Below are 21,007 nucleotides of genomic sequence, written 5' to 3'. Positions count from 1 at the left end.
AAAGAAGATTACTGTAAAAAAGCAAATCTGTAAGAGTAGATACAATAACTATAAACCTGCCACAACAGTTTTTTTTTTAAAAAAAAAAACAAGAGGCAAAAGGATTAACTCGTATGTTGATAGAGAGGGTTAAAAAATATACGAAAAGTAAGTTTAAGGTCCTCCCAGACCGAGAAAAGCCTACTCTTCCAAAGGAGGAACTCAGCTAGCGGCTTTGCGCCAACCGTGATCCAAAGTCTTGCTTCCTCCTTAATTCTGGATAGAATGGCCGTTGGGGTGGTTGCAAGTTGCCTGAAAATTCTTGCGTTTTTTTCTTTCCAAATCTCCCAGAAAACTTACTTTTCGTATATTTTTTAAGCAACTTGAAACAACTTGCAACTTGCAACAATTTGAATATTGATCCTAGGCTTTTCGTATATTCTCGTATATGATTTTTTTTAAGCAACTTACATATATAAACTTTTTTAAGAGCGTGTACGCTGAAAACGAGTGAGAGGAGTTAGAAACAAGGTAGAACAAACGCAGCCTAGGACAATAAGCCACACCAGTTTTAGTGGTGAGTTAGAAGGTGAGAGAGTATGGGTTGTTTTGGTTTGGTGCCAAAACTTGTCATACCAAAAAGTTGGCAAATTAAATAGTACTTTATACTAGATATTTGGATCGATGCCAATATTTGCCATAGCTAATACAACTCATATAGTCCAACTCTAACAAAACATTGGTAGTGCCAAAACGTGCTCAAGATTTAGCACTACCAATGGTTTGGTAGGGTATGGTAGGGTATCAAACAAAATCAACCCTATATCATCGGACAATTGTTTACGCGCTGGCTGCGCTTGCACTCCAATGCAGGTTTGAGCAATTCCACTTGTGTCAGGAGAGAGTGCACGGAACAAGGAGAAAAATAATAATTTAAATAACAGTGCATTGATTAAACAATGACTTTTGCTGACATGGGTAATTTTTGGAGTAAGGCCCTGTTTAGATTCCAACTTTTTTCTTCAAACTTTCAACTTTTTTGTCGCATCAAAATTTCCTACACACATAAACTTCCAACTTTTCCATCACATCGTTTTAATTTCTTCAAACTTCCAATTTTAGCGTGGAACTAAACATAGCCTAAAGTAGTGGGTTTATACTAATAGAGGTGTTTGCTCTCTTGTTCATGTGCATCTAATCATGGATATAAAGGTAATCATTTACAAATAAATTACCTTTATATTAACTCTAATATATTAGCCCAATATTTGTTTGTCCAATATAATCTTCATCTTCCTCCCTTTTGTCGACTATCTCTTGTATAAGAGGTGTCTTCTTTTATCTCTCATACTTTCTCTCTTCTACCCATCATAGCGTAAGCTTATGGGCCATTTTGGTTTGATGCTGAAATGTGCTCTATCAAATTGTTGGCATTTTGAATAGTAGTTTGGCTAGTGTTTGGTTTGCTACCAAAATATGCTAATAAGACATATAAGTTGCCAAAACATTTGGTATTACCAAAATTTGCCTATGGTTTGGCATGGTAGCAAATCAAACAAGCCCTATGTAACATGTTGAGGCTAGCGCTTAGGTTCTTATAATATATGCTCTGCCTCTAAGCCATTCTATCTCAAATTTGCAAAAAGTCTTCCGACGGTTTTAGTTTTCTACCAACTTTTAAATTTGTGTCCATTGAATTGTCTCGAGATTCTTACATGCATGTGAGGAAAATTATTTATGCATGCGGTGCTTCAGATTCAAACTCAATCTGTGCAACAAAAGTGCGATTGATGGGCTGGCCACTGTGTCTAACATGTTTTTCCTGACTAATTATTATATCTAAGTTATATATAAGTTACAACGTAAATACACTAAAAATTTGAAAGCTTTTGAAAGAAAAACTAATCAAAAGTTCTTTTAGATATACCCTTCTATCTATCCAGTGAAAGGAGGACGACATCTATCCGAATGCTCACTCCTCCTATATTTCTTGGCCCACTAACGGCCCAACCCAGAAGCCAATCGACTAGTCCAGGCCTGTTCAACGCCGTTCGCCTCGGCATCGCCAACACACCGAATCGTCCACCCACCACGTGTCACTGTGCGACGAACTCCAAAAGCGCGCCGGAGCCACGCGCCTCCCCGCCCCGTCACGCGCCGACCGCGACGCGCGCGGCCCAAATTCCGAACGCGAGCGCGCGCGCGGGGGATCCCATCCCTCGCCCCTCGCCCCCGCCGCCCGCCCGCTCCATTTTTTCGCTCCTCTCCACCGCGGGCCGCGTCTCGGAATAAAACCTCCTACTACTAACCCCACCATTCCTTCTCCCCTCTCCTCTCCTGCTTCTCTCGCCCGCGCCGCCGCTCCCGCGGGGCGAACCGGGGGAAAGGCGGCTGTCTCGCGTCGGCGAGGTTTGTGCTCCCCAGTCGCCGCCCTCCCCCCTCCTCCCTTCTCGCATCGCCGCCGTCTTCACTTGCCGCTTCTGGCGGCGCAGGGGTGGGTAGGATCCCGCGGGATTTCCTCCTCCCCCCCCGGATCGGTTTCTGGCGGTCTAGTTTGCGCGGCGGACGGAATCCCTGTTGGTTCATTGTGATAGCCTTCTGGTGGATTCAGCTTTTAGCGAAATCCTCTCCATGGATTGAGGCTTCAGCTGTTTACATCCGAAATGGTGCGCTAAATCCTCTCCATGGATTGAGGCTTCAGCTGTTTACATCCGAAATGGTGATGTAAAAGGGGCGAAACCTAACCTATTTTCTCTCTAGTCTATGAGGAGTTTGAGGTTGATTTATGTCGTACCTGCATTGTTCGCTTTTGATCCTTGACTTGGTCGGTGGCGAGATTAGGAGGATTCTGTATCAGAGAGGTCTCGATCTCGTTGAAGTTCACATCTAATAGACACTATGGCAAGCACGAGCTCTAATTTTCTCGTAATGTCCAATTATATGAACTTCGCTCACCTCATCTATAGGCCAGATCCAACTGTTTTCATGATCCAGAAAACCTAGCCTTTATTTTGGATATAAACTATGTTGACAGCTGAATACAGCGCTTACAGTGTCTTTTGTTTCTGATTATGTCCGCAGATTTCTGTTTTACAAGGTTGGTGGTGACGATTTTGCTATCCACTTAGCCGACCAGAGTGAATTTGGAAGTTGCAATGGGTGAAAACGCTCAAGGTAGTGGTCGCCGCCCCTTTGGAGATTTAACAAATGTCCTTGGCAAGCGCCCAGCCCCATCGAATTTGGAGAAAAGTGCAGGTGGAATCAAGATTGTCCGGGTTGAAAAGGCTGTTGAGCCAAGAAAAGAGTTTGATGAAACTGCAAAAGCAAGTGGTGGAGCGACACGAAACACATTGCCCCTTTTTGATAGTATTGCCAAAGAGAATTTAATGAGGCCCTCAATTTTTCGGGAAACTAAGATGCAGCACATGGCTGCTGAGGCAGCTGTGTTGCTATCCAAGGAATCCGATGACATGAGGAGTTGTGCCATGTCATTAGGCTCATCTGGCTTGCATGATAAGGAGCAGGAGTCTTCGCTGGAATCAGAAGGTGGCTGTGAAGAAGATGATGATGATGACATGGATAGTGAATACTTGGCATATACCAGAGATAGTACTAAAACGGCAACTAATGATGGTGAATGTCTTACTCAAGAGGAGATGGCTGGATCATCAGGGAATCAGAAGCCACTATCTTCACTGGACTTCACAACAGGTTGTGATGACATGCCATGTTCCGATGTCCATCACCATTCACTGGGAAATAGTGAACTGGAAAATGACGATACCACTAAGTCGTGTGCTTGTTCTTTCTGTCTTAAGGGTATGTTTGCATTTATTTCTTCCTTCAAGATATGTTTTCCACGTCATCATGATGCTAGGTGAATGTACACCTAACCTCTGTTTTCTTGTACAAAATAGCTGCATTCATGTGGACCGATCTCCATTATCAGGACACAAGGGGACGGCTTGCTGGTATGTCTTTGCAAATGCAGCACATTTCCTTTTCTACATATAGATGATGTAGGCCACTACTGATCATCTCACTAATGTTGATTCAATCTCTGAAAACTTACCCTTTTAGCATTGAAGAAGAGCATAAAGTTCGCTAGATTGCTGGGCAAGAGAAGCCAAGGAGATGAATATTCTGTTAATGCAGGCAGATACAACTTGAAACGGGCTGCAGAGATGGAGTTTGAGCTATATCAACAGCAAAGATCACTCTTCCTTCATACAGAAAATGTCCTTATCCGTGAGAGCGCACAGCTTGTAAGTTTCTTTATCACCCCCGAACTTCCTGGCATATTCAATGTTGTACGGGCATTTGCTTGGCATCAATGTTTAAAGCATACCTGAGATCATTTGCAAAAATGTTGTTTGATACAGTGTATTTAATATGGATCTACTAGCTGTTTGTACGCGCCAGTAAATTTGGAAGGATCATTTGCTCATTACTCCATGTGATGCTCAATGGTTTAGAATTCATTATTAGGTCCCTTAGAAAAATATATGATGTGATCAGCAGAAAACATTACTGTTTACTAAAATGGAGGGTTTAGTAAGGCAAGGAACTGAACATACCATTGCCAACATAACCCTACTAATTTTTGGTAATTCTAGAACTTTCTACTCTCAAAACTACTCCCAAATTTTGGTAAGGTATCAAAGCAAACACTAGCCACGGAGGCACCCCCACCTTACTTTACCAATATTTGGTGGTAAGGTTTTTTTGGCAATGAAGTGAACATGCCCGGAGTGCAAAATGGAATTAGTTGACTGTGCGCTGCTATCTTCAATATGACAATGGCCCCTTCTGTCATTAAAAAAAAGGTTAATTAGATCTGTTCCATTATAATTTTCACGGTTTTGAAATATGCCATTATAATTTAACTATTTGGAACTATACCATTATAACTTTAGGGTTATTTGATAAATACCACTACTTACCCCTTCAACACATATTGTATTTTTTATAGATGAAATTGCCCTTATTTTCTTCCTTCATCTCCTCTCCCTCTCTCTCTTCTGTTCATCCTCTGGATCTGGTGGCTGGCGAGCTACAGCTCGGAGCATTGACGACAGCAGTTCGAGGCCCCCGGCGGTCAACCTGTCTCCTGCTCTCCCTGCTCGCCGCAGTGGCCGGGGCTGCCACACTGCCGAGTGACGGTCTGTGACACTGGGTGCTCGACGAGCGACGGTTTGTGACACTGGTGCTGCACAGGGTCGCTGAGCATCCAGTAGGTGGCGGAGAGCATGTTCGTGGTGGCCTCTGACATCTCCATGGTCGTGGTCATGGAGGTGGCGTAGCTGGCGATGGGGTTGGGCCTGTCTTCGCCAACCCGATGATGTGGAGGAGACGTGCATGCTCTCTCTCTCTCTCTTCAAGCGGCAGTGGCGACGGAGCGCCATGGCTGCAGGCTGTGTGCTGAGCTACACAGCCAGTTCGGGGAAATCAAATTTCCAATCTGCCATCGATGAAGAGGAGCAACATTTGTAGGATTCAGTGTGCTGCTTTTCTGATACTGGAGGAAACTTCTCGGTTGTGCAATGCGCCATGGACAAGGAGCGTGTGGACATGCACTTAGGACCTGCTCAGCTCCTCCTCCACTGATCCTGGCTTGCTCAAGAGAGGAAGGATTGGAGGAAGAAGAAAGGGGTAATTTCGTCCAAAAAATTAGAATATGGGTTGAAGGGGTAAGTAGTGATATATATCAAATAACCCTGAAGTTATAATGGTATAATTCCAAATACTTGGATTGTAATGGCATATTTCAAAACCGTGAAAGTTATAATAGCATGGATCTAATTAACCCAAAAAAAATTCAAGGGCCTTTTTGGGCTAGCTGTAGGTTTCTCCGTTCCTGTGCAATGGAGGTTGTGATACTTTGGGTGCGAAGGGCTCTGTTCTGATTTTATCCATAATGTAAAAGGCATTTGTGAATTCGTTGTTTAATTAAATAAAGGTTGTGAAACTAGTTTATGTGTACCAGCACCTTTTTTTTTCCGCTTGTGTCTGTTTGGGGCAGGGGGGCTTTGGTCCTCTATGGAGCACTAAATATTTTATTTTGTTGCTGTGGTGTCTTCATGAAAAGTAACTCCAAATACTTTGGTGACTATGGTCTTGGAGTACCATGAGCATTTGACTTGGTGCAAATCATAAATTAATATTACATTCAGTGCCTTGCATGATTTTCTGTTATCGGAACTTCATTGATTCTGGTATCCATCATGTACTATATTGTTCATCAAGCTATAGGACAGGGTTCCAGTATTCATATTGTTGTATGGTTTTATGATCAATCATGTACTATGTTTTCTACACCTTTTCTAAGTTTGACGTCAATGTAACTTCCCTTACTTGACTGATGAACTGTATTGCCAATATTTGATTATGTGCTAACCTCAAAAAATTTCTTACATTCAGCATTCATCTCTTGTGAAGTTAAAGGAATTCAGAGAGAACTGCAAGACAGATCTCGAGACGGCTAGCAGTTCGTTGTTGGGAAAATGAATCTTTCATGGTTGTGCTGTTAAACTGCTTTTGCCTGGGATTCTTCAGATCAGCTGGGCCAGTTTGAGTCAAGTTGTGCATTGAGATTGGTTGATTGCTAGGAAGATTAGTGGTTATTGCCAGTCAGGAAGTTTGGTTATAGTGATGGTACTACCTATATGCAGTGTTCAGCATCTTTGTTTGTAAAAATCGTGTGGGAAGGTCGGAACTCCAAGTTAGCGACATGATTCTCCTCAGTTGTAACTGGCAGTTAGCTTGCGCCATGTGGTATCTGTATGTTGTTTCCTGCTCCCAAGCATAATGGTGGAAGAACGATGATTTGACTCCTTTTTTTTCTTGCTTGCCGCCCCTCAATGTTCAGGTCTGTTTGCTTACACTGGCTAACATGTAGTAACTACTCTGCAGATTTGCTGTTACTACGTGTACTATCCTTGACTTGCGTGAGCCGGCCGATGCCTGTATCGCTGTAACCACAAGCATTGTCAAGGATTTTCAATCTGATCTTTAACATTCTCTACGGTTGTTAAAATCTTTTGCGTGGGTGGTGGGAAGGTGTGCAACTTTGCAAGACCACTGTCGGTGCCGCGATTGTAACACAATCTTGCAAATTCTATCAGCCAATAACGTGAGCTGCCACATTTCTGATCGATAGCGATCTTGCGGCTGTACATCTTGATCATATCAATGAACAGCGGATTCAGCGATCAGTACCTGCTGGTGGGACGCTGATTACTCCGGTACCAGTTCTGTCTCGTCAGGATATCCTTGACAGCCAACAGTGAAGTAGTACTTCTACCCGATAAACCTTGAACATGCTCCGTATGTTAAATGAAGCCAAAGACTGTTAAAATGGTATGCACATCAAAGTCTGTAACTTATACAGCATGACGCAAAATGCAAAATAAAGCTATTCCTGATGCCGTTTCGTTCCTTATGCGTCAAGGCTAAGCAATTCATTATTCATTTCTCATATTATTGAGAAGATAGGCGATCAAAACGGCCTAATGTATGCGCAAGCATATCCTTGCTTTCTGTGACGTGGCGCACTGAAACCTTGCAACAAACTTGACCATCCCAAAGCATATGGCAACCTCCTCAACTTGTACTCTGGCGTTCATGTCAAGTTAACCAGTACACTTCTGTGCGAGATTGGCCCAAATGGCTGCTTGTTCACAGCAATTATCAATGGAGCTGCAGGTTTCAAGATAAAACAGCACCGATATGAACTGCACTGTGTTACCTCTCAATCATTGTACCCTTGCCGCAGCCACAGATCACGTCGAAGAGCAAGAGTGCCATCTGCCAAATAAACGTGATTTTATTTATTTATATTTATTTTGGATAGTGGGTTGTAAAAGGAGAGATCTGCCTGCCACTTCGCAGTTTCCGCGAGCACTATGTTGAGAGCATTTAGTAATGGTACAAAACCCTAATTAAATAATCACGATCTCAGAGGCACCGTCCCAACTTTCGTACCAACTTTTGACTCTGGCCCTGAAAACCACATAATCTACACTCTACCTAGCTGAATTCAGCAACTTCAATTTCTTACACGTTCCATTTCTTGCTCGGTTACTAGCCAATTAAATGAATTAACCAGCATCATGCGAACACTGCAAAACTGCAAAAGGATATTCGGACTTTCGACCTCGCCAACCCGTTCTGATTAGGCTAAGAGCAAAGCACAGTTCCTACGAACCCGGAGACAACTCCAGACATGTCGAGGTCTACACTCCAGCGAGAAAAGTCGGCCAAAAATTAATGCCGCTTTTGTGCTCAAGCTCGAATACGATACACATGGCTACGCCGCTACAGTCACCAGCAATCATGGACAGAGTCGAGTGCATGCGCGTGCGTTCACGGTGACCTGGAGCTTGCAGTGTTTTCTCCACGTCTCATATGATTAGCTGCAATACCATCGCATGTGCAGCTAGCTGTACACTGTCCTCATTTTTGGAGTATGTTGTGGCCTTGTGGAGTTGTGGGCGTACAGTTTCTAGATCCAGGAACATGCATGCTTAGTCCAAACGCTTGCAAGAAAACAAGCGCTGAATTGCCCGATCTGTTTGGTGCACAGTGCACTAGCGGTAGTAGGGTATGAACTACGGACCGGACAAATGTTGAGTTTACCTTACCTGTCAGTATTTGAATGAAAAAGTTCAGTAAAGTTCAGAAGAATGGAAATCCCAAGAACTCTGTCAACCTGGAGCCCTGGACCTAATTGCCACCTAACACGATCAGATGGCGTTGCTGGATTTTCTTTCCAACGTGAAATTCATCATACCTGTGGCATGATAGCTTGAGGTACGTACTCAGCTCCTCACCGACACCGCACTTGCAATCTGCTTCGTCAGTTAGCCACGATTATCCTGGGAATGCCGGCTTTTGTTGATATGGAATCGTAACTACCTAGCACACTTCTTTAGAACAGAAAGGAAAAAAAAAACTCCGTAGGGGATTAGGTGAAACGTTTAGCTGGAACCATGCCATTATAATTTTGCAAAGTTTAAAATATGCCATCGGTATCTTAATGACAAGTATGACCCACATGAGTCAATGACATATGGGTCAGGATGACATATCTCAAATTTTACAAAATTATAATGGTATGTTTCCAATTTTCCCATCAAAAAATTTTGCAGTAAAACCAGCAGCAAAGGTCTATGTACTTGTCTCGTGTGACTCTATCACTTCTTTCATTCTGAACAGCAGCTTACAAAGCCGTTTCCTACCTATATGTCTCAACTTTTCTGCCATGATCGCCTTCAACGCTCACACATCCAATTCAATTGTAAAGATCTTGATCTCGACCTGTCTCCGAAACAGGTCCTTTGAGTTTCAACGATGAAAGTTTGAACACAGATTAGCAAGCCAGTCCTGTAGTAGTAAACTAGGAGTAGAGTGAGCCTGTCTTTTACTCGCTGTAATAGCGACGTCCCGTGCAACTTGCTCTGACCTGCCTCCTCTCTCCCGTCTATTTCCACACATCACGCCCGATATAACACAATGATGTCGCGGCTTCCTGTTTGCCGGTGCTAGATAAGGTACCATGTCGATCAAGATTATTGTGTTGACCTGTCAGGCACTGATGAAACAAGTGCATGCACCACCAAGCTCACTGGAAATTATATCCATGAAGCACTGTCGCCATTTGGCATTTCTAGAATTATAGTGATGCAACAAGCTACTACTCCACTTCACTACTATGTCTGTCGACGGGCCAGAAAGGCTCACCAGCCATATCAATGATGACAAAGTAATTTGAATAAATTTCATAAAACTACAGGTATTTTGATCAAATTATCACAAAACCACAGATTTAAGGAGTTGTATTACAAAACTACAGATTTAGCACCAAATTTATCACAAAACTACAGATTTTATATTAAGTATCATAAAAATGCATATTTAATATTGAATTTATCAAAAAACTACAACTTTTGGAGTTTAAATCCCTAGCACCATTGTTATGGTGGAGCTATAAACATCGTTACTTTGTGATAAAATTGATTCTAAACCTGTAGTTTTATGATAATTTAGTTACTAAATATGTAGTTTTGTGACACTTCATCTTAAATGTGCAGTTTTGTGATAAATTTGATGTTAAATGTGTAGTTTTGTGATACACCGAGTTAAATCTGAGTTTTGTGATAATTTAGTTATATAGTATCTGTAGTTTTGTGAAATTTACTCAACGAATTTCTGAATATGCGGTACGAGTACAAACCGGACCATGGGCACGCACCAGTCACTTCTCTGCAAAGTGCCAAAAAGACAAAATGTAATCTTAACCTCCGGTCAATATTCTCTTCAGGCAGTAGGCTCCACTGATCAGTGATCACACAGAGCGATCTGGTCCTCTCGATCAGACCACGAGCATTGTTGCAAGGGCAATAGTATCAGAGTACTTCGAAGTCCGAACTTGTTGTTCTTTCTCCTTTGACCAGTGGCTGACGCTTCGTCTGTCCTCGGCGTCAAAAATCCGATACCATAAAATCACCAAGCTATAATTCAGAAATTTTTCCCACGACTCGAACGATTTCTGACTTTCTGCGGGTCCAAGCAGTTGCATTACGTCAGGCGCGCCACGGAGTGGCAAAGGAGGAGGATATCGCGGGAATCGCACGGCGGAGGACGCCACCACCACTACCACGGTCTACTGCGCGGACGCCAGCCTCGCCTTGCCTCTTCCCAGTTCGCACTATCGCTTGCTTTCCTTGGGCGTCGGTCCAGCCAAACCCACAAAGCACAGGCAGGCAGGCAAACCTGTGAAGTCACGAGTTTGCCCATCGGTGGTCACACCGCTCTTGCCTCCTGCTGCTAAATCTTACAGCATCCGTAAGCATGAGCATTTCCGCTACTGCTCTACTCGCTAGCAGTTATGTTAGCTAGTGGCAGCCACACGACGCGTCGTGGTGTGACAACTTTACGTAGATCTGGATCGATCGCTTGAGGAGTATGCGATCGTTTTTCGTTTGTTGCACTCCGAACTTGTTCGGTGCCATCGCTGGCTTTCGGCTAAATGGCTGGATTTTTAAGATTGTCGTTTAACAAAAGGCTTGATTCCAAGTTCCAACACAGTGAATTTGCCCTATACAAAGGCAATGCTCTTTTCTTTCTCATCACTATGATCCATGGAGAGCATTTGTTCCGATATGCTGTAATCTAGAATTTGACTAGATCCATCCTAAAACTATAAATCTGGACATAACGACCTAGAATAGAATTAAATCCATTCTACTCTCTCTTCTAAAATATAAAAACCTAGCACATAATTGATCATATCCTAGTTCTACATATTCTGGCAATTTTCATATCTAGATTCGTTATACTAAGATATATCTAATCCAATACAACTGTACACGGTAACTATATTTTTGAGATGGACATATTATGGTATGATTAGATCCATCCTGGTTTGTTACCTAAGGACGGTGGGAGTAATATTTGTCAATGCAAAATTACGAAACGGGCAGGATTGTAATTGCACGTGAATAGCGGCATAGCCCCACAAGTCAGCAGCCCGTACTCCCATGTACTTCGCGCCCTTTGCTTCATATATACCCCTGGCACGCACTTACACACACATTCGCTCCGGAGCGCAGTACGTGACACCCGCACACGAAGCCATGGGACGCCGCGCGCGCGCTCTCCTCCACGCGCCGGCGCCGCTCCTGCTGCTGCTGGCACTGGCCGCCGCGGCGGCGGCGGTCGCCGTGGCGTCGGGCCCGCCCTTCTCCTGCGGCGCGCCGTCCAGCGCGGCGTTCTGCAACCCGAGGCTGCCCATCGAGCAGCGCGCGGACGACCTCGTGTCGAGGCTGATGCTGGAGGAGAAGATCTCGCAGCTCGGGGACCAGTCGCCGGCCGTCGACCGGCTCGGCGTCCCGGCGTACAAGTGGTGGTCGGAGGCGCTCCACGGCGTCTCCAACGCCGGCCGCGGCATCCACCTCGACGGCCCGCTCCGCGCCGCCACCAGCTTCCCGCAGGTCATCCTCACCGCCGCGTCGTTCAACCCGCACCTCTGGTACCGTATCGGCCAGGTACGCACGTACTGGAAGGGACTTAAGTGTAATAAGTGTAACTGGGAATTACGATTTGTAGTCTCTTTCTCAATTTTACCTTTGAGGGGTTAAAAGAAACAGAGGAGTCTTTGCGCCTAATTTATGCCCAGAATGTCAGTAATATATTCAGGGTGCTACTGGTACATACTGAGTCCAATAATCCACACATTTTAGGCAGCTTGTTGGTAATCCATCACCCGTCGGCCCTATGAACTTTTGTACACCTACGGACCTATAGGAGTAGGTAAGAACGTGTTCGGTACATGCATGCAACTTTTGGGGTTGTTTTTGTCAAAAGCACGTAATGAGATTCACCGCAACCTTTTGAGACGGTAACAAGTCGTAAAGCAGATACTACTAAACAACAAAACCGCAACAACATGCAGAGTAGTAACACGAAACAAAAGCAGAGAAAACCGTACCTGAATTCCTCTGTAAACTGATTCTGGTTTGGGTGCTGTGCAATTGGGGGCACGCAACGCAGGTGATCGGCACGGAGGCGAGGGCGGTGTACAACAACGGGCAGGCGGAAGGGCTCACGTTCTGGGCGCCAAACATCAACGTGTTCAGGGACCCGAGGTGGGGCCGCGGGCAGGAGACCCCCGGCGAGGACCCCACGGTGACCGGCAAGTACGCCGCCGTGTTCGTCCGCGGCGTCCAGGGCTACGCCCTCGCCGGCGCCATCAACTCCACCGACCTCGAGGCCTCCGCCTGCTGCAAGCACTTCACCGCCTACGACCTCGAGAACTGGAAGGGCGTCACCCGCTACGCCTTCGACGCCAAGGTGGTGACCCGTCACGACACGTTGTTCTGTCAGCAAATGGTCTGGCTAATTGGGTGACCCTGCCATTGACGAGGCTCTGAGTGATGCGATTTTTTTTGGTCAGGTGACGGCGCAGGACCTGGCCGACACGTACAACCCTCCGTTCAGAAGCTGCGTCGAGGACGGCGGGGCCAGCGGCATCATGTGCTCCTACAACCGCGTCAATGGCGTGCCAACTTGTGCCGATTACAACCTCCTCTCCAAAACTGCAAGGGGAGATTGGAGGTTTTACGGGTAAGCCAGAATGACTGGAGCTATCAGTTTTTTCTTTGGCCTAGACATGAAGTTTTTGTTCAGTGTGTATGTGACAATGCCCAGCAACTGATCCTTGCAAGTTTTCCTCTGTTGACAGATATATCACCTCAGATTGTGATGCTGTGTCCATCATCCATGATGTCCAAGGATATGCCAAGACAGCGGAAGATGCAGTTGCAGATGTCCTCAAGGCTGGTATGAATTTGCACATCACAGCTAGTAATACTTGTCCACTATATATTTACTGGTCAGAATCACCCAATTGTCCTATTACTCTTTGTCAGAGATGGGGTAATTCAACAATATATTGTAGTATCTCAAATATGTTACTTCCTCTGTAAAAACAAAAAAAAAATGGCGACAAATCTAGACAAGTGTCGGGACGGAAGTAGTACTATTTTGCAACTTTCAAGTGTTTGTTTTCCTCACATGGAGCCCTCCGGGAATAATGCAAAGATATAGGGAGGTTAGGTTAGGTCACTGAACTGCAACCAAAAGTTGATTTGGATCCCACTACCCATACAGGCATACAGCTTTCCCGTTTTGCTGATTTAGGTACTTGAGTGAGATTAATGATCTGTTCTCTAAACAAAGGTATTTCAGTGAGTCCACTAAGAAATAATTCATGGCATGACACTGAACATCATGATATCATCAGGAATCCATCTGTCAATAAAAAAGGAAGATCACCTCTGCTTGTAAGTAGTTGTGCTAGTGTTACATAGCAAGGGTTCAAGTCAACAACGACAATGAATAGCAAAAGACAGTATATAAAAGGTTCAAAAAGAAAACTAACTCAGCATGTAAGTAGTCATTCTGGTGTTACATGGCAAGGGTTCAAGTCAACAACAATGAGTAGCAAAAGACAGTAGATAGTAGGTCCAAATCAACAAAAAAGTTAAAACAATAAAACAACAAATGCAAATTGCTTCTAACATTAATGCAACGATCCGATATACTCCATATTATTTCTTTAAGAAGTGTTTCTTACCTTCTGTAACAACACACTTCCAGGAATGGACGTGAACTGCGGCAGCTACGTGCAGGAACATGGTCTATCTGCAATCCAGCAAGGGAAGATCACAGAACAAGACATCAACAGAGCCCTCCACAACCTCTTCGCTGTCAGGATGAGGCTGGGGCTCTTCAACGGCAATCCAAAGTACAACCGCTACGGTAACATTGGCCCAGACCAGGTGTGCACGCAGGAGCACCAAAACCTTGCCCTTGAAGCAGCACAACATGGCGTTGTCCTACTGAAGAACGACGCCAATGCTCTCCCCCTGTCCAAATCACAAGTCTCATCCATTGCTGTCATTGGGCACAACGCAAATGACGCCACGAGATTGCTTGGGAATTACTTCGGCCCTCCTTGCATATCGGTGACTCCTCTCCAAGTGCTGCAAGGCTATGTGAAGGACACCAGGTTCCTAGCTGGGTGCAACTCGGCTGCCTGCAATGTGTCATCAATTGGTGAAGCGGCGCAATTGGCAAGTTCAGTGGACTACGTTGTGCTGTTCATGGGATTAGACCAAGATCAGGAGAGGGAAGAGGTTGATAGGCTGGAACTGTCGCTCCCAGGAATGCAGGAGAACCTCATCAACACGGTCGCTAACGCGGCAAAGAAGCCGGTGATCTTGGTGCTACTGTGTGGTGGTCCAGTGGATGTGACCTTTGCTAAGTATAATCCCAAGATTGGGGCCATCCTGTGGGCTGGTTACCCTGGCGAGGCTGGAGGGATTGCGATTGCTCAGGTCCTCTTTGGAGAGCACAACCCTGGTAAAATTTCATTCACTTTTTGATCTTCTCATCAGTAGATGAGTACGTTCAAATACTGAACTGTGTTACATGTGACCTATGTTCATCAGGTGGAAGGCTGCCAGTGACCTGGTATCCAAAGGAGTTCACGAGCGTGCCCATGACAGATATGCGGATGCGTGCCGATCCATCCACGGGATATCCCGGACGAACGTACAGGTTCTACCGAGGCAACACCGTCTACAAGTTCGGCTACGGCCTCAGCTACTCGAAGTACTCTCACCACTTCGTCGCAAACGGCACGAAGCTGCCGTCTTTGAGCAGCATCGATGGCCTGAAGGCGATGGCGACAGCAGCTGCAGGCACGGTGAGCTATGACGTCGAAGAGATTGGCACCGAGACGTGTGACAAGCTCAAGTTCCCGGCGCTCGTCAGGGTGCAGAACCATGGCCCCATGGACGGCAGGCACCCCGTGCTGCTCTTCCTGCGCTGGCCGAACGGCGCGGCGGACGGCGGCAGGCCGGCGAGCCAGCTGATCGGCTTCCAGAGCCTGCACCTCAAGTCGATGCAGACTGTCCATGTGGAGTTCGAGGTGAGCCCATGCAAGCACTTCAGCAGAGCGACGGAGGACGGCAAGAAGGTGATTGATCATGGGTCGCATTTCATGATGGTTGGCGATGATGAGTTCGAGATGAGCTTCACGCCTTGATCGAGCTGGGTCCAGTTCATTGAGTTGGGGTTGGGTACTGATCGAGCTATTCCAAGCCAGCGCATGGTTGCATTTCATTTGCTTGCTTGGGAAATCTGCTGCTTCGTTCAGGGGGCTGAGGATTTAAGTTGCTCAGCAAGTGTAACCATCTATCTTCTTTTCTCAAAAAGAAAAAAAAAGAATCTAACTTATGTGAACAAGAGAATGATTATTTAAGAAAGATTGAGGCACCGTTGACGTCATATATATGCTACCTGATTGTACTGAGTGTGATATTGTGCACGTATGGAGGTGTACAAGTAAGTAACGTTCACAAAAAAGGGCAGAGAAGCAAAGTTCATGCTTAAGCTGATCAGTAACAACGAAAGGAGATAATTGCAATTAGTAATCTTCTGTTTTATCTTGCAAAAAGAACTTCTATTCTATCCCACAATTGCAAAGATTTACTAGTATTGACCTTTGTTCGGATACCGGACCTGTGGAAGAACGAACGAGACAGATTGTTACTACAAGTCAGAACTCAGCCGTCCCTGGATCGATCGCGACGGGCGCGTACAGATCTCGACGATCGATCACCGCTCACCGGGTCAGCTAGCGACCGACCGACGCACCCGGCACCGCCGCCGCGGCTGGCGAATCGTAGTGGGGCAGCACGCAGAATCGCGGAGCAGATGAGGGCACCGCCGCGAGGATGCACGATCGGCAAGAAGGGGGCGGCATGAGCGTTTTTTGCGGGCCGAGCACGGAGAAACGGTGGGATTTCTGGGCCTCCGTAGAATCCGTGTAGGATCGGATAGCAACTCTTTCCTCCCGCCTCGGCCCACCAAGCGACGGGGCGCGGGACTCCGGGGTTTCGGCCTTTCAGCCTGTTTCGCTGCGTGAGTTGGGCCAAAATGTTGCGGAGACACGTGTGGACTGGGTTGATCAACCAAGATCTTCGTCGATTCGGCCCAGAAATGAATCCGCCAGCCCATTTTCAGCGGAGAGACGTACACGTACCACTACCGCGGTGCTGCCACAATGAAATACTGCTCCCGGAGTCCCGGTACTTCCAGAGCTCCAGATAGGGTCAAAACCCATGTTTAGAAAATACAACTCTGGAGAATCCAATCACGTTCTTCAGACAAACGTGAGTCACGCCCCCAAATTAACAGTTTTGTGACAGCTAGCGTCATGCATGGCCAACTCAAACTGTGTTGCCCCAATAATACTTCTCCAACCTAACGAGCACTGTACTTTGGAAAATTTTCAACGTTCAAGAGGGACGGCTATGGACAAAATCACCAAAAAAAAAAAAAGGTAGCCTTAAAACTTCAAACAGGACGCTACTGCCTACCAGAGCCCCGTACTGAATCAACTCCTTGCATCCTCCAACCAAAGAAAATGTTACAAGGATGTCCCAAAAAAGGGTTGATATACTGAGTGACACCAACGTCTCCTGATGCACAAGTTTTAGAAAAGCAACATCCGATGGAGCTGCTGATCATTGATCAATGGCAAAAAAACACCCAAATATCCAGTTATGCTGGAAATAATAGCATAGAGATTCTCCAAGCGATAGATGGAGTACACACCTCAAAGAACCTTTTCAGCAATTAAATACGATTAAATCATCATTTAAACAATCCAATCCTATCCTATCATATCCAGCACTCACGATCACAGCGCCAACGAACCCAAAGCCAGCTTCACAAACAGCTCATATCTACCGGACAAAAAATCTTACATGTATTTTTCCCCTCTCCATTACCCGGTGTTCCCGTAGTGTGGGCCCGTACCACGAGCCCTACCACCGTCGGATACGTCCACGCGATAGAGTCAAAGAAATCTGAGCCGTCGGATTCGATCAGACCAGTCTCTTCTTACCTTTCCCTTCTTCGGTTCTTCCCCGGCTTCCAAAGCAAACGGAGGAGGAACTGAGGAAGACGCCTGGGCTGAGAACCCGAAGAAGCCCGACGACTCCGGAATCGGGGGCTCGGGCAGTCGAGCTCACCGCGCGCGCGCGTCCCGTCTCGCCGAGGTGAGCGCTAAGAACTAGCTTTACCTTGTTGCGTCGTCGCGGCTTCTGTTGGGTGGAGGAGATTGACTGGAAGCATCCGTTTCTTTCAACGGAGAAAGTTTGCTTTGTTCTTTTGAGGGGGGTTTTGTTGCTGTCCCCGAGCGTTTTGTTGCATCCGCGGGAGATCTTCCGATTGGTGGATATGTGTATGGGGGTATTTTGGTTTTGCGTGGTTGCATTTATTGGCTTCGAGCCAAACGAAAGGTGGAATCTTGCATTTCTTGCTACGCCGTTCTGGAGTTTGTGGGAGAATCATGGTGTGTTCTGGCATTTCCTGGGTGCCATCTCAAGAACGTGGCTAGGTTTCTTGGTTCTTGCGGCATGTGCTTGGCGTCGCGCGAAGCAAGAGTTGGGGTTCTGTGGTTATTGGTTCTGTTCCATCAGTGCGATTTTGGGCGAGATTGGTTGGGTTCTTTCGGGAGCTTCGATGATTCTGGGTAAGGGTTGTGGACTTGTACTTTGTGAGCTGACGCTACTTGCTGCGCTGAAATTAGGCGTTCGGGTCCCCTCGTTGTTCGTTTTGTTCACCGGATTGGATATTTGGGGGTCTCGTGCGCTCCTGTGTTGTGCCAGGATCACGTGGAAGATAACTGGATATCGTTGAAATGCGAGTTGGTGGTTAATGTTAACATTGTTGCATTTATGATGGACCATTTCCTAGCCATTCTGTGCTGTCTGTTCTAAATGGCTTGTTAGATTGCAACGCTGCCATAGTGCCACACTAGCTGAAGACAGTAAGCAGTTTTAGAAAAAGGAACTACTGATTTTGTTTCTGCTAATAGAACATATTTCACTGCATAACAGCAAAGCCAACACTGGTCAACACTTGTGCATTATGATATTTTTGCTTTTCATGCATAATGCATAATGTTGATGTGGTTATCGTCCTTGGTGTAATTCAGATTGATGTTCTTATGAGCTCTTGTATGTTCTATGCTCTATGGTAGGTAGTAACAAAAGGACACTATGAGCTCCGCAAGCGGTGTGAACAATGGTGATGGAAAAGAAGCGGCACTGTTTGAGCAGCGGCTATCCAAGGTGAGCCAGTATCACAAAGGTTCAGGTTTTTGTTTGTTTGGTTCTAAAACATCAGATAAGATTTAAATGCAACTCAATCTTTCTTAGTCATCATCCCCTTGACCCTTTCTTTACTTATGAGTTGTCCGTGGAGCAATTTTTTCCTTAACCCTATTGTGTTGTTAGATCAGTTGGTGTTGTTTCTCATTTTTGAATTCTTCTCATAGATTGGTGAAGTTAGAGCTGCCCTAGGACAACTATCAGGAAAAGCTGCGCTATATTGCTCAGATGCTTCGATTGCGAGGTACCTGGTAGCGAGGAACTGGGAAGTGAAGAAGGCCACGAAAATGCTGAAGAAAACCTTGAAATGGCGTTCAGAGTATAAGCCAGATGAGATCCGTTGGGTAAGCTGTCCTCACCTCTTTACTTAAGAAACCTTTTATTGCTCCAGAGAAGTAATAACAGGTCATGTTATCCACATCCACATACGAGTGATTCTCCTTGTACCATTCTAGAGCTATGTGAAACATTTGCACTATTTGAATTTCAATATAGGATGAGATAGCAAACGAAGCTGCAACTGGAAAAATCTACCGAACTGATTACTTTGACAAGAGTGGACGGAGTATTCTTGTCATGAGACCTGGAGTTCAGGTTTATTGATGCTCCTTTTCCCTTGTAAAAAAAATTTATAGTTTACGCGTGCATAAAAACTGTGATTAGTCATCCAATTTTGTTATCTTGTTTTCCAGAATACCAAGAAGGCCAAGGGGCAGATCAGATATTTGGTATACTGTATGGAGAATGCAATTCTGAATCTTCCGCATGACCAGAGTCAGATGGTTTGGCTCATTGATTTTGCTGGATTCTCATTATCTAACATATCACTTCATGTGACAAAGTTGACAGCAGATGTCCTACAAGGTCACTATCCTGAAAGATTGGGTGTTGCAATTCTTTACAATGCTCCTAAGTTTTTTGAGTCTTTCTGGAAGGTATGGTTTTACACAGCTTTGATCATCGTACTAGTATTTATATTCAATCAGAAATTTAGGGATAATGTGTTCCATTTAATTGTCTGATCATGCATTGTTCTCTTGTTTGCATTGTAGACTTATTCCCTCCCTTCGTTTTTTATACTTGACACCAGACACTATTCTTGTAGTATTAATTTTGACCACTCGTCTTTTTTTTAAAAAAAATATTATAAATATCTAAAAATATGTTGTATTGTCAAAGTACTTTGCATGCTAAATATAACTACACTACTTGCATTAATCAAAACATTGTAATTATAAAAAAATATTTGTCAAAGATAAAATCACAGTGGTTAGTATTGTCAAATATAATGTAATGGAGTACAACGTAAGGTATACACTTCAAGGTGGAACTTTCTTATAATGATGGAGCACAGCACATACATTCTTGCTGTCACACCCGTAGGCAACTAACTATTGTAGCATATAAAACTAAATTAACATCATGTTTTATCTAAATGCAGATCGCAAGCCCCATTCTTGAGCCAAAGACTTTCAACAAGGTCAAATTTGTATACCCAGATAGGCCTGAGACTAACAAGATCATGGAAGACCTTTTTAACATGGAAGAATTAGAATCTGCATTTGGTGGCAAAAACCAGGCTACTTTTAACATAAATGATTATGCTGCAAGGATGAGAGAAGATGACATCAAGATGCCATTGTTCTGGAGTCCTGAAAATTCTGCTCTTGCTTCAGAGCCATATGTGATGGTGAACAAGGACATGGCACAAGAAGGTAGTTCAGGTTTGAAGAGTGAAGAGACTGCATCTGAAAAGAGGGAAGAAACAGATACTGAATCTGAAAACAGGGAAGAAACAGAGAGTGAATCTGAGAGGGCAGAAATAGACTCTGTATCTGGGAAGAGGGAAGAAACAGTGGCTGTATCTGACAAGAGAGAAGAAAAAGAGACTGAATCTGAAAATGGGAAAGCCGCAGTGACTTCATCAAACGGAGTTGAGCTGACAAGCTTGCCAGGCGAAGGTAAAGGTATAACCCCGGCAGATTGAAGTGTCTGTTCATCGTCTGATCCATGAATACCACCATGAAAAATGCAAGCCAACTGTTGATATGAACTCCAACACAGTGAATTCTCAGCTCTCACCAAGAGATGAACACCAAATGTTAACTAGAAACGCTTTAACACACAGCAGGAATGTGTTGCCTGACTTGTTTTGTAGTCGGCACCACCATCCCAACCTTCGTGACCTCATTTGAGAACCCTTTCGCAACAATATCTGCCAGATGATAAATAACAGCACGACACTTTGTTGCACTCAGTTTCCTCCTGTCATTTCTCTC

At 45.0% G+C, this 21,007-nt stretch overlaps 3 protein-coding genes across 3 annotated transcripts; all 3 read left to right on the top strand.

Moving 5' to 3' along the window:
* Nucleotides 1-2,243: 2,243 nt before the first annotated feature.
* Nucleotides 2,244-7,201, top strand: LOC127761026 (uncharacterized). Its single transcript, XM_052285235.1, has 5 exons — nt 2,244-2,388; nt 3,061-3,798; nt 3,897-3,950; nt 4,060-4,244; nt 6,400-7,201. Exons 2-5 carry the CDS (start codon nt 3,135-3,137, stop codon nt 6,484-6,486), a joined length of 990 nt encoding a protein of 329 aa, XP_052141195.1. The 5' UTR covers nt 2,244-2,388; nt 3,061-3,134; the 3' UTR covers nt 6,487-7,201.
* Nucleotides 7,202-11,585: 4,384 nt separating this feature from the next.
* On the top strand, nt 11,586-15,838 carry LOC127763526 (probable beta-D-xylosidase 7). Its single transcript, XM_052288257.1, has 6 exons — nt 11,586-12,026; nt 12,532-12,831; nt 12,935-13,104; nt 13,223-13,320; nt 14,140-14,904; nt 14,994-15,838. The coding sequence occupies exons 1-6, from the start codon at nt 11,616-11,618 to the stop codon at nt 15,590-15,592; spliced, it is 2,343 nt and encodes a 780-aa protein (XP_052144217.1). The 5' UTR covers nt 11,586-11,615; the 3' UTR covers nt 15,593-15,838.
* Nucleotides 15,839-17,310: 1,472 nt separating this feature from the next.
* Nucleotides 17,311-20,985, top strand: LOC127762407 (uncharacterized). The gene is made up of 6 exons (XM_052286915.1): nt 17,311-17,612; nt 18,599-18,689; nt 18,896-19,072; nt 19,224-19,322; nt 19,421-19,663; nt 20,170-20,985. The coding sequence occupies exons 2-6, from the start codon at nt 18,618-18,620 to the stop codon at nt 20,713-20,715; spliced, it is 1,137 nt and encodes a 378-aa protein (XP_052142875.1). The 5' UTR covers nt 17,311-17,612; nt 18,599-18,617; the 3' UTR covers nt 20,716-20,985.
* Nucleotides 20,986-21,007: the final 22 nt, after the last annotated feature.

Source organism: Oryza glaberrima, chromosome 2 (assembly GCF_000147395.1).
Source record: "Oryza glaberrima chromosome 2, OglaRS2, whole genome shotgun sequence".
Taxonomy (NCBI): domain Eukaryota; kingdom Viridiplantae; phylum Streptophyta; class Magnoliopsida; order Poales; family Poaceae; genus Oryza; species Oryza glaberrima.
The sequence above is the reverse complement of the archived record's forward strand: the minus strand, read 5'-3'. Positions and strand labels throughout refer to the sequence as shown.